Below are 14,387 nucleotides of genomic sequence, written 5' to 3'. Positions count from 1 at the left end.
GAGAGACATGGGATGGAGGGAGAGACATGGGATGGAGGGATGGAGAGACATGGGATGGATGGAGAGACATGGGATGGAGGGATGGAGAGGCATGGGATGGAGGGATGGAGAGACATGGGATGGATGGAGAGACATGGGATGGAGGGATGGAGAGACATGGGATGGAGGGATGGAGAGGCATGGGATGGAGGGATGGAGAGACATGAGATGGAGGGATGGAGAGGCATGGGATGGAGGGATGGAGAGACATGGGATGGATGGAGAGACATGGGATGGAGGGATGGAGAGACATGGGATGGAGGGATGGAGAGGCATGGGATGGAGGGATGGAGACATGGGATGGAGGGATGGAGAGGCATGGGATGGATGGAGAGGCATGGGATGGATGGATGGAGAGGCATGGGATGGAGGGATGGAGAGGCATGGGATGGAGGGATGGAGAGACATGAGATGGAGGGATGGAGAGGCATGGGATGGAGGGATGGAGAGACATGGGATGGAGGGAGAGACATGGGATGGATGGATGGAGAGACATGGGATGGAGGGATGGAGAGGCATGGGATGGATGGAGAGGCATGGGATGGATGGATGGAGAGGCATGGGATGGAGGGATGGAGAGGCATGGGATGGAGGGATGGAGAGACATGGGATGGAGGGATGGAGAGGCATGGGATGGATGGAGAGACATGGGATGGAGGGATGGAGAGACATGGGATGGAGGGATGGAGAGGCATGGGATGGAGGGATGGAGAGACATGAGATGGAGGGATGGAGAGGCATGGGATGGAGGGATGGAGAGACATGGGATGGATGGAGAGGCATGGGATGGATGGATGGAGAGGCATGGGATGGAGGGATGGAGAGGCATGGGATGGAGGGATGGAGAGACATGAGATGGAGGGATGGAGAGGCATGGGATGGAGGGATGGAGAGACATGGGATGGAGGGAGAGACATGGGATGGATGGATGGAGAGACATGGGATGGAGGGATGGAGAGGCATGGGATGGAGGGATGGAGAGACATGGGATGGAGGGAGAGGCATGGGATGGAGGGATGGAGAGACATGGGATGGAGGGATGGAGAGACATGGGATGGAGGGATGGAGAGACATGGGATGGAGGGAGAGACATGGGATGGATGGAGAGACATGGGATGGAGGGATGGAGAGACATGGGATGGAGGGATGGAGAGACATGGGATGGAGGGAGAGACATGGGATGGATGGAGAGACATGGGATGGAGGGATGGAGAGACATGGGATGGAGGGATGGAGAGGCATGGGATGGATGGATGGATGGATGGATGGATGGATGGATGGATGGATGGAGAGGCATGGGATGGAGGGATGGAGAGACATGGGATGGATGGATGGATGGATGGATGGATGGATGGATGGATGGAGAGGCATGGGATGGAGGGTTGGAGAAGCATGAGATGGAGGGATGGAGAGGCATGGGATGGAGGGATGGAGAGGCATGGGGATGGAGGGAGAGGCATGGGGATGGAGGGATAGAGGGAGGGAGAGCCATGGGGATGGAGGGAGGGAGCACCTCTCCTGGGAAGAGAGCCCAAGAGAGATGAGGTTGTTCAGCCCAGAAGCGACAAGGCTCCTGGGAAACCTTAGAGAGGCCGTGCTTGCAGGGGGCCTACAGGAAAGCTGGGGAGCGACTTTTCAGGAGGGTGGGTAGTGCTAGGGCAAGGATGGAATGGTTTCAAACTGTAAGATTTAGGTTAGACATTAGGAAAATACTCCTTAGTGTGACACTGGTGAGGCAACAGAACAGGTTGCCCAAGGAAGCTGAGGATGCCTCATTCCTGGAAGTGTTCAAGGCTGGGTTGGACGGGGCTTTGAGCAACCTGGTTTCCATCCTGGTCTAGCAGGAGGTGTCCCTGCCCATGCAGGTGATCTTTAAGGTCCTTTCCAACTCAAACCATTCCATGATCCTGTGATCCAAGGGCTGTGTTCTTTGGCTGGCAAGGCGCTGGTGTCAGAACTTTCTTCATTTGTATCTGGGTGAGCCAGGAGGTTGCTTTGTGGGCTCTGAGCCAGGGAGCCCTACACCAGGCTTACATCAGCAGGGAAAAGTAAGGTGAAACCTCAGGAGATGGTCCTGAGGGCTTCCCCTGTGGGGAAACAGAGCCCAGTCCTGCGGTGGGGACTCTGAGATGCGAGGCTGAAGGCAGGTGAGGACAGGAGGAGCAGTGGCAGCTGTGAAGGGGCACAAATACACCTGGGCTCACCCAGCAAAACCTTGGCCTCTGTGCTGCCTAAGGCACAAGCTCCCATTTAGCCTTTCCCACAGCTGGGCTGTACTTGGCTCTTCTCTTCTCTTCTCTGTATGCCTGAGCTCCAGATGTTCTTATGGGGTGTGTAGGAACTGCCTCTCAGTCATCTGCTTGTCCAGGCCAGTGGAAATTGTCTCCTGGGCTGAGAAATGGCTGTGCTCACTTCACGTGCTCTTCACCTGGAGTACTTAATGCACGTGTTTAAGAGACCTGTTCTGTGTGGCAGTCGTGTGTGGATGCAGTGCTTTGGCATTTGTCTCCACTAAGGGCAGGGAATGTGTTTGCCATTGCCTGCCAGTCTCCAAAGCACAAGGGCGAGGAGACTAATGAAGGAGCAGGACAACACACAGGAAAGGATCCAGACCAAACCCTGGTCATTGGGCTGGTATGGGAGTACAATTGCTGGTGAGGCATTTTCTGGAGTTCCCTCCTCCACTCAACACCAAATCCTATTTGCAGAAACCAATAGTTTAGGAATACATTTCAGAATCAGTATAGTGGATAGGTCAAGACTTAATATCAATGTGCTTTCCTCTCAGACCGTGGCGTATGCTGTAGCAGGACCAGAATGTTACTCCTGAACAAAAAGATGGGGTTGAACAGGGTTTTAGAAATTGTTGCATCTGAGAGTAGATATCAGAGGTGTTTACTACAGAGAAAAGTCTGTTTCCTGAAAAATAGACCATATCTTACAAGTATGTTAATCCTAAATGAAGGTTTCAGATATTTTTTTTTTTATATATATATATTTTCTGCTTCTTCACTTATTTTCACAATCATGTTTTGGGGAGTGGGGTGGGGTAACCTGCAAAAATGTTTAGAATAGGAGTGCAGTTACCGATTCTGGAATATCAATAAACCTTCCTCAAAACCTTTTGGGACATTTCAGGCTCTCTGGTGATATTTTAAATAAATTACAAGTTTTAGATTCTTCAATGCCTTTAAAAAATCAATCAATTGTTTCTGTTAGGCTTACATTTTCACCCACACATTGCTATTTTATTCAGCTAAATTTAAGATATATATTTTTTTTTTAAATTTAAGATATATTTTTTATCTAACATCTGGATATATTGCTTCTTGTCTGGAAGAATTTTTACTCCACATAAATCTGTAAGTTTATCTATTTTCTTTCATAGGGTAGAAACTACCAAAGGTAGTGTCCTTAATGTAACCAAAACATGGATTTGTAGCATTCTTAAAAAGAATTATCCACACCATAAGAAGACAGTGACAAAAAGAAAAACTGGTTTTTAGCATCTTGAAAATTGACTGAAATAAAATCTCTTCCCACTTTACTATGCACCAGCCTGAGCACAGACTATGCTTTGCCAAATCATACCAGAATATTGTGGAGCTGATATATGCTGTATTAATTTAAGTTTTCCCTATAGAATGAGTAAACCTAAGCTTTATGCCTCACCTGTATATAAAACCAGCACTGATCTTAAAACACTGCAGCATAAGCAGTCTCCACGTGCTGTCCATGCATGGAGAAACATATTCAGGTATGAAGAGTGCTGGATTTCTTTAGAGACAAGCTACCACACTGGTAGCTGGTTACACTCACGTTACTTATTGAAAAATAAATACATTTATTTCTGTTGTTTGGCTATTTGGCTTCAATCACTGAAATATTATTAGCTATTGTATGCTCAGTTTCACTCCAATGGCAGAACAAATACTGACTTCTACTTGTACAGATAACATTAACCGTTGCATATTTCTTTTTTTTTTTTTTTTTCTGGCAGTAACATCCAAGGAGTTAATTCTCATGAACTGTGTTTGGCCTGCAAGCTAAGAACCAGGAACTGAGGTGGAAAACACCACCATAGGTACTGTGTTTAAAAGACTGTCCTTTTTATTTTATGTCTGCATGCAGAGGAGTAAAAGAGCAACTTCAGCTGTGCCCTGGAGACATGGTCAGTTGTGTTGCACTGGGACACAGACTGCACTCAGCTCTGACAGTCTGACTCTAGCCTGATCTTCACAAGACATTCTGCTTCCCAAGAGGAATGTATGCAGGCAATTTGTATGTGATGGAAGAGTTACTCCAAATAATCATCATCATTACATCCATTTATGACAAAACTATGAAGTCTTAACCATCCGTAGCTCGGCACACAGGCCTTAAGATTGTTTTTCCGGTGCTAAATGAATCCTTTCAATTTCCATGATAGATAACCAGCTGCTGTGGCTGAAATTTCTGCAGGCTGCTTAAGTTTCTTATGAATCTTTCTTGCATTGATGAAGCTACTTATTTTTTGATGTGATTGTTTTATACATGAGGCAGCAGGAAGAAAACACATTACTCACCACAAGTGCTTCACTCCTGTATTCCTCAAATGCTTCTTGTCATCACATAAAGGCACTTGCCCAGGAGCTCCAAGTACCCAGCACTACTGGAAAAACAGTCCCATGCTACACTTTTGTACATACTGAGGTTTCTTACCAGCTACAACAACAACAGCAACAAAATTCTCCACTTTTCCAATTTATGGAAGAAATCACAGCTCCACTAAGTGGCAGCACTAGGCATTATTAGTGCCAGCTTTGTTGAATTATTTTTGTATTTGTGAGAGATTTAATATGAACTGCTGCTCATGTGGCAATAATATGTATGCCTCTTTTTTTGCTCATAGTGTTTGAGTTAATTATTTCCAGGACAGATGAAAAAAAATGTGTGCACTGAGAATCTAAGAATAACCTTTCTCAATACTTTCATGGGTTCATACCTTGCAGAAATTTCTATTTGAGTTTTACATATTACACACACACATATATATAATATATATATATAATTTGTGAGTTGGAAAATAGATCTTATGGGTCCCCAAGCATTCTTTTGGGTGCACCTCAGATCACTTTCAGAGCTTTTCTCCAGTGCCAAAGCAGTCCCAAAGACTGAGTCATCTTTCACAAATTAGTTAGACTACATTTTACAAAATCCAGGGTGCATGGCTACCTATTTTGTGTCTCCATCCAGAGTATAAAGACAACCTGTTTCAGTTTGTACATTAAGAGGACTGAAATATGTAGTTGAAGCACAGTTATGATGTTCAAAATCTGTGTTGTGTGCTTTATACACCATAATAGTAGAGACCCTCAAAGGGTCCTAGTTATTTTAATCAATGCATGAATCACTAAAGCTGTTAACTCACATGCCAAAAGCAGGAACATTTATATTCACTTCAAGACACCAAAGCTGTCAGTAAATATATCCACACACATTGTAAGTATAATTTTATATAGTAATCTGTATTATTAATTTCAGTCACTCTTAAGAAGTCTTTGATTGGATTTAATACAAAGACATACCAAAGAGGTACTGAAGTCAAATCACAGCTTGTAACCAAGTTCCTGAGCAGATTCCAGCACTGCCCCAGCTGCATTCCTGAAAAGCTGTTATCTAAATTTGATGACACCATGTGGCACAATGGTTAGGAACCTATAGTACTTAGTCTACAGACTGAAACATATTAAGTACTGAAAACAGAAAAAATAGGACCATGTGCAATTTGGTTTTGTATGCTGTTTTGATGGTTTTGGCATTTCTGGAAAACCAGCATTAGGAAATCACACTCATCATCAGTTCTTCAGCTGCTGTTCATGGTCCATTTTGAAACTGACTGAACAGACTTTCAGTGCCACACCACAGACTATTTACTTTTTTTCCTTTTCTTTCCTGCAACTAAATAATTTTGTAAATTTTTCTTGTAAGAAAAGAAAATAACCCCAAATGGTCTCCTTTTTTTATACTAAAAAATTTAAAAGGTGAAGATATGTCTCTAAAGTGTATTACTCTTCAGACAAGACAAGCACCGTGTTACTATTTTTTATCATTGACACAGAAAACCATCCCACTATTTTCTAATACCATAGGAGTAAATTATATGAAATCCTACATGCCAGCAATTCAGGAAAGACAATGTTAGTTGCAGTTTTTGTGTTATCCAGTGGCTTTTGTTTGATTTACTCTCACAGAGCTGTAACATAGCACTGAGGGGATGAACCTCATATATGCTGGAGTTAAGACAATATGAATGTGCTTTGCACTAAAGGCTAATATAAATAAGAATCAGGGCCTGTCTTTCAGACAGCATCATGTATCTTTCTCGGTTTTTTTTTCTTCAAAACTTAATTCCAAGAGGATAGTAACTAAACTAGCCAAGACACACACTCTTCATTTTGAAATTTCTAGGAAAGGCATTTTCAGGCCAAAATGTTTTTAAAGTTACCAGAATTAAATTAAAAGCTAATAAAAGAGCATGGCTTTGCAGCTTAAGAAGGATTTGTGATTAGAGGGGACACAACAGATCCTTTGTGGCTTTACTCTCCAGAAATCACAGCTATTGTCCATTCTGGCCTCTTGTACAAGAATGAACATCAGGCCACAAGTGGATTTACTGTCCATTGTAGCAAAAAACCTATTACTTTGCTACCACAGGGTCAAAAGGAATTATTACTTATTTGTAATATCCTATAGGATTATGGAGTTTTGCAAGCACGCCAAGAGAGACTCTGATGTGTGTATGGAGACTTCAGGTGAACTGCTGCTATATTTCAACAGAAATTCAGTGACATATATCATAGAATGGATTCTGATAAAATGTATAGTTCCAGCCACATAAATGAATCACAGCTGCAGAAACTGACACCTCTGGTAAACCCCCATGATCAGCAGCTGGTCTCAATCCTTTTAGTAAATACTGATTTTTTCCTTCCTTTCTATGTGAAAAATTCAGAGAAACTTAGCTTTCTATCACAAACACCCTCTCCCCTCACTTCCTCCTCACACTGATGTGCATACCAGACAAGTTCTGAACAAAGGCTGGGCTGCAAGACCCAGATTTCTTGAGCACATACATAGGTGTGTGCTACTCTTGCTAACCCAATGACCCTGCCACAGGAGAGCCAGTGCTGGCCTTGGGCTTCTGGACCTCTGCTCCTCCACACATGATGAAATGCAGGAACAACTGCAGAAGGTCTCTGAAGAGTTGTCACAGTCACATAGTTCACACATTTGCTACTTACTCATTTGTCTTATGCAAGATAGGTTTACTATTTCTGTTGGGGAGTCTTCTGTGGTTTTACATTTTTTCTTTATAAAAACTGCTCCTCATATTTAAGCTTTCCCATCTTTCCTCTTATGCCATGATCCCTCATGAGGTGCTGTTAATGTAAGCAAACAGGTATGGTCAGCAAGGTGTCTGCTGACTGTGTATCTGAGGCGTGTTAATCTATCCTGGAATGTGCTAATGAAACATGCCTGAGATATTACAGTGACGAGCAGCAGAGAAATGGGTGTGACATCCTGAGAATGCCAGAGCATCTTGCTATTTATTTGCTGTCAACGACTAATACAGACCCAGCATATGCTATTAAGAAATCATCTCTGCACTTGCATTTCATACCTATAATGCAGTAATTATACCTAGAAGCAAGGTATGCGTAAGTAGCATGTACATCTCTTTTATCCCCCTGTTTGTCCAGATCTTTTCTAAAGCAAGGAATAAGCTCACATGCTTTCAAGGCAGGGCTGGTCTTAGGGTAGTCTAAGAGAGCATGGGGGTTTTGGTTATGCATACTCCTGTTTTAGAACACTCAGGATTTAGCCATGTACCCTGAGAAAGGGAACAAAACCAGGGCCTGAATACAATGGCCAGAAAGGGCAAGATCCTGGTACGGCAATTCCTTACATCAGTGGACTTTCACTCGTGCCAATTTCCACCCACTCAAGTAAAATACATCCTCTGTGAAGTTATTTGTAATAGATAGTCCACACCGTGCCTTAACAAAGTGATTTTATTGACATTCCTCTATAGTTATATGGTTGAATAGAAAGCACAGCCTGAGTATCATGTGACATTTTTCTGTCAATATAAGCAAAGTCAGTCCAGTAATGAGGACCTTTCCTGCCATTGACTTTATGTAGTCTTTAACAAAAACCATAACAGATATTTCTGTTAGATAAATTGGAAGCTGCAGGGAATTTGGCTAATGGTACAATATTTACTATACCTAGTATCTACTATCTACAGGCATCTGTTTTTCTACTAGAACAAAGGAACTACATGACTCACTAGAGGGAAAGTAACAATCCAATCTTTTGGACCTTGTGATTACTGGAAAACCTATCCCAGATTCAGTATATTGCAGTAATTTTTTTCTTTTAATAACGAACACTGAGGTACAGCAAGAATAATAATAAAAAAGCACCGCATTTGTTGTAGAAAGATCTGTTGGTCTGCATTTGACTGAAAGTGTTTAATCTTGACTGGGAAGCCCTATTAATACTACTGCAGAGACAGGGCAAGTAATTATTATTTCAACAGAAATTAAACAAATCTCCAGTCAAATTTATCTTTCTGGAATTCCACAGACTGTCACAGGATTAGTAGTGAAGGATGAGTTTAACTCTTCCTCTGTGCGTGTATATTTTAGCTTATTCTTACTTGCTTTCCACTTTTAAATTCAGTATACAACTGTTTTCAGCTAGAGGTATGTCAACTACTTGTTACAGTGAAACTAGAACAACAAAACACAAACCCAACAAACACACCCCCTCCCCACAGGCTGTCTCTCAGAGGAGACCACAAACTCAAACATTAGCTACAGTTCATTCAAAAGTTCACCGGCACTTGAGCAAACTGGGGGAAATATATCCTCTGTGTCAGACCTGTACAAAACTCATGGTTTCTGTTAGATGAGATTTGGAGCACTCACATCTTGTCTTTCGATAATCACAGATTTCTCTAGAACATAAAAGTCAAGTTCTGAATATGCACAGCCATGTGACCGAAAACTGAACGCTCATGTAACGCATTGCAGGCTGAACTGACAGAATTTGTAAGGTTAATAAGACCTGATGCAATTAACAAGTAAGGTATAGTTTTGCTTGTACTGGGTCAAATCCTGCATAGTTCATGTGGCTGAACAGTCAGTGAGACTACTTCAGGGTGGAAGACTTTGATAATTCTAAATACCTATTTTCATTCTCATCTCTTCAGCTTAGTGCAAGTATGGTGACAGGATTTCACAAACAGAAATATCTCTTTCCCTTTCTCTACCATTAAGACAATCACAACAGTTATTTTGAGAAAGATCTGGGCCTTCTGAAACCAAATGTACAAATTACCAATACTCACTGCTTCTATTGAAAACTGCACTTCACAAAAGCTCTCAGATTGCCTATTCCATTTTTCACTTTCTTTTTAAAATCTATTGATGTTGATGTAATCTCTTAATCTAGCCACTAACATGTTTAAAGGAAATTTAAGTGAAGGAACCAAACAGATTATTTCACTGCAAATCTGCCCTATGGAATACCTTCTAGACTTTCCTGTGGGAAAACAATGAAACCAGAAATTCTGCAATTAACAGTCAGTGTTTAACAAACGAAAACGCAGACCTGGGTAAGAGCACAGATAGGGGTGAGTAACAGCATTTGAATCAAAGGATATATGCCTTGCATATGCATAACTACAACAACAAAGTCAATCAATTGCATAATGGGTAAGTTAAATAACAGGGCAAGGGACATGGTTCCTCCCTCTCTCCTGTTAGCACCATTTACTGCCTCACTCTACCATCGCGGTGGTACTGAGATGCATGGCCCAGAGAATGATGCAATGAAATGCACTGCGAGGCGTCAATCCGGATATACTGGACATGGTCTTAGTGCTTGGAAAGCTACTGGGGCAGGGCATTTGGGAAGAGAGAGGAAGAGGACTGGAATGACACAATGCAAGGAAAAGCAGAGTATGGCATTTTCTGTCTCCTTGTTTTATGCGAATGGTCAACTGTCTTCCTGTATTCCTGGCTTTAGATCCAAAAAACTTGCAAAAAAAATCTGCACGACCTTGTTACTTTGATGTCAGCAGAGTCACCTAAAAAAGCAACCTTTAAAAAATATTAGGCTGAGCTCTTGAAAGACAGCTTGGACCAAGGATTTCAATGAGAAGTAGCTGGCTATTCTATGTGTTTCCCACATCAGGGACACACAAGGTGCTTGAGATGGCACCTGCTAAATGTGGAGATGCCTGACACCTAACCTGTGTGGCAAGTGCCAGAACATGGGAAGAAGAGTTTCAGGAGAAAGCCATCCTTGTTTGAATCAGTGGGGTTTGATGCTGCCTGTGAAATACAAATATCTTTTATTATGCTACAAAAAATAGTGTCACTTTTTCTTAATAAAATATATTTTTAAATACTTAAAAAAATTTAACTATACAGTATTGTAAAGACTGGATTTTTTTTTAGTTTTTAATTTTTTTTTCTTTTTTTGTATTTTATCTGTGTTGTGAGACAGCTCTATTTGCACTATTTTACTTGGCCAAACTTAAACCAAACAGTTGGGTACTTCTCTATCTTTTCTTCTGTTGCTAGAAGATACCCAACATCTGACATAGTGCAGGCAACTTTTTAACACCACCAGGAATAAAACAGGACCCATACAGAAGTCACTGGATTTGGGGGTTCGATGGTGAAGAGACAGAAATTACACAGATTTGAAAATTTTGTTGTTCAGTCTTTCCTGGTGTGACTTGCTCTGCTCTAATTCATGTACAACATGACAGACACAGAAAAAAAATTAAGATTTCTACCTCTACTATGCAGTGAGGCTGGTCATGTGGAATAGATGCCTGAGATTCCTATTTGTGGAAATAATAAGCATCATTGTCCATGTATGGTACAATGAAGCTGGCCTGTAGTTGCAGCCTCTGTATGCAACCATAAAATGAGTACTCAATAAGAATAACAACATGTACTATAAAACACATTCTCAGTAAAAGCCATACAGTAAATTACTAAATACGTGGCTCAAACATTGCAGAAACTGAATTAATGGGACAATTTAAATACCCCAAATATTTTATATATAATTAACAAAAGCTACTATTTCTGCTTGGAAGCATGTTTTTGTGTCCGTCAACTTTCAAACACCTACTGACCTAAGAATCAAAGCAGGAAAATGATCTAAAACTCTCAGAATGCAGTTTTTCAAGTGTGATGAGTTTCTGCATAGCCATCATAAAAATATGTGGGAAAGCAGGGTCCGATTCTTTTCTCTGGAGAGAAAACTTACAGGAATTAGATGTGTCAGACATTGAACTGATCTCCTGATTTTCTAGTTCTCTGAAGCACAGCTACCAGAAAACTACTAGTAACAGGCCCCCATGGGGGTCTGGTATTTCATGTGAGCTGCTAGACACTATGATGTTGCCTTCTCACTTACCTTCACACACCCTTCCCAAGTCTCTTCTCACTTTGTATTTATTTCATGCATCCTTTAGCTTATTCAGTGTCAGAGTAAAGATACTCTGTACTTCCTTTTCCCAGTTAAGATAAACACTTTCAATTTGAGATTAGCCTTGGAGAACAAGAGCAGCAAAGATTAATAGGAATCATTTAGAGTATTGTAACAGCCACTGCAAAATTCATTTGAAGACAAGCCTACTGCTGTTTTCCCTTCATTCCCTGGCTTCAGAGTTGGAATGCAAAGTACACCAAACTGAAGAGGGTTATGCCTGTATTAACAAGAACTTGATCTTTTGTTTAGTGGTACCTAACATGACTGGAGGGCCTTTGGGTTTACTCCAAGAGGAATTACAACTAATTCTTAACCCAAAATAGAGTTACGGTCCCCTTCATCCCTGACAAGCACTCTCATTCACTGCAGCTTCTCATTTAGTAGACCTTAGACTAAGATCTTCTGTCTATAACCAGAGATTATTGGAGCTTTGCACTGAACAAGAAAAGAAAAACGACAGAACTGAGCAACTGCCTCCAGCAACCACAGATTAGCCCAGCCTGACAGAAAATAAATGGCTTCTGACACAAGGGATGGGATTGTCAAGACTTCTCATTTGGAAAGGAGCATTTTAAACATCAGAAAACAAAGATCTGGTAAACACAACCCACAGGTATTAATAAGAGTAGAACATTCTTCTTATTTCCCCTTTTCCTTGTCATATACAATACAAAGGTAAGGGAGCCTTGTCCTTTATGCTACATAAGACATCCTTCTTGAGTGTGCACAACCTTGTGCTTCTTGTGTGGTAAACATTACAATGGAGATGCCTCTCCCAATATCTCTGAAGTGCAAGTTCTCTCCAGTACTGGCAAGCAACAATCGTAAGGATCGCTGTTATGCTTTGCATTGCGTTACAGGTTGGTTTGTAAGTTTTTGAAGGTCTTATCTGCACCACGTATCTGGGCCAGTTCCAGCTGATGCAACTGATGTGGATATATAAAAATTTCAGTTTTGCTCATAGGTGTCTCTCAGATGGACAATACATACAGGGAAAACAGGAATGGATGTAGATACATTTGGCCAGCTCCTAGCACTGGATTCAATGGTTAAGAAGTAAGATGGACTGTGAATCAATTTGGAAGATGTGGGCATATAAAAGCTTGGAATGCTTGATGAGGTTTTTTTATTTTTTAATCAACGTAGGTGGAAGTAAACATTTATTAACATTTGGTCAAGTGTAGTGTAACTTGCATTTGTATTTTCATTGTTATTAATGGAGGTATGTAGAGATATACAGAAACCTTGAGACAGTTGTTTTTATATTGCATACAGACTAGCAGTCCATTGGAAACAGAGGATGAAAGCATGAAGGTTAGATCTTAGAGGGCAGAAGTTCTTCATGCACAGCTTTGTCAATCTTGATTTGTTTGTTTGTTTGTTTTCTTTTCAAAAATAAAAACATGGGAAACTGAGATCAATGGTGGTGGATAGGAAAGGTGACATCATCAGCCAGAAAAACTCCAGAAGTGCCTGAACCACCTCATTCAAGTCCAAAGGTGCTAGTTTCTTCAACAGCTGTCAGCAGCTTTTCATACAGCATAGAATATGAGGGGTAAGGTGGAAGATCCAAACGGTTGAAACATGTGTGTGCCCTGCAAAAGGAAAATATGCCACATGTTAAGTGCAACCTAAGTAACTTAAGAAAATAAGAACTGAGAAAAAAAGTTCCTACTGAGATTAAAGACATTCAAGTTCACTCAATAGAGGTAAAAAGAAACCTCACTATTAAAATAAAACCAAAATTCCACCAAAATCTGAGGTATGGAAATGTATATGCACATACACATGAATATTTCAAATAGAAAACACAAGCTAAGTAACAATATAACATCACTATCTGCTATCCCTACATTAGATGTAGCAGGAATCTTCATGGAGAAGAATGCTGGACTTCCCTGAGGAGAAGGGGTCAAGTCCTTAATAAAGAGAAAACTCCAGTAATAGAATTTTGGTTGCTTTGAATTTTTCCAAACCAAACCAAACCAAACCACAACTCAGCTGTACATCCAACATGAGCAGCCAGTAATTTCTGCACCAATGGCCAAGCATACAGCTGTATGACAAAATAGGCTTAAGCATGTGTTTATAGTGAGGCAGGGCTGACTGGTAAAAGACCATTCAGAGATCTGCTAACTGAAGAAGGAAAGTTGCTGAAAATGGTCTGGTAAGTCAGCTGTTGGCCATCTGCTGCAATTCTGGCCTTTAAATGCTATTTATTTGTAGTAGGCAAGGCAAAAGCCAAATATTTTCTGCAGAGCAAGCTGCCAACCTGATGAACCTCTCTTCCCTGAATTCTATCATTATATTTAACCCCCAGTTGGCAGCACCTTCAAAAAAAAAAAAAAAAGCCATGGAATGGGCTAAGAGCATGCCTCTACCTTGTTATAGCTTTTCTGGTAGCATCAACTAGACCCAGATGTGGACTGCACTTTGCTGTGCGAGGTTCTACACAAATGCAGGGTAAAGAAACAGTCCCTCAACAGTTCATCCATTTCAACTGACTGAAAACCTGTACCGCAAATTCAACAAACAGGGGGCACATTTTCATGGTTTCATTTTTTTCAGTCAGCTCAGAGTTTTACATGATGCTAGACATATTTCCATTTCTTCTTGCTCCCTCTGATAAATGTGAATTGACAAAACTCTGCAGAAGGAAATGTAGCCTCCGTGGCTAACAATGTCTAAGCTCCTGGCCCCTGATATTTTTAGAAGCTGCAAAGTTCTTTTACTTTTACCTTCTCTATCTTACACTTGAATTTTATTTCTTCAAAAATGAAGCAGAA

General features: G+C 41.2%; 1 protein-coding gene across 4 annotated transcripts in view; it reads right to left on the bottom strand.

Moving 5' to 3' along the window:
• Positions 1-12,710: 12,710 nt before the first annotated feature.
• The window catches only part of HECW1 (HECT, C2 and WW domain containing E3 ubiquitin protein ligase 1), a 247,302-nt gene continuing 245,625 nt past the window's right edge, over positions 12,711-14,387 (bottom strand). For all 4 annotated transcript variants that reach the window (XM_071736187.1, XM_071736190.1, XM_071736186.1 and 1 more), the window contains one exon: positions 12,711-13,196. In XM_071736187.1, the coding sequence (XP_071592288.1) occupies positions 13,085-13,196 (112 nt within the window). In that variant the 3' untranslated portion in view covers positions 12,711-13,084. The remainder of the gene's footprint in view (positions 13,197-14,387) is intronic.

Source organism: Heliangelus exortis, chromosome 2 (assembly GCF_036169615.1).
Source record: "Heliangelus exortis chromosome 2, bHelExo1.hap1, whole genome shotgun sequence".
Lineage (NCBI taxonomy): Eukaryota > Metazoa > Chordata > Aves > Apodiformes > Trochilidae > Heliangelus > Heliangelus exortis.
The sequence above is the reverse complement of the archived record's forward strand: the minus strand, read 5'-3'. Positions and strand labels throughout refer to the sequence as shown.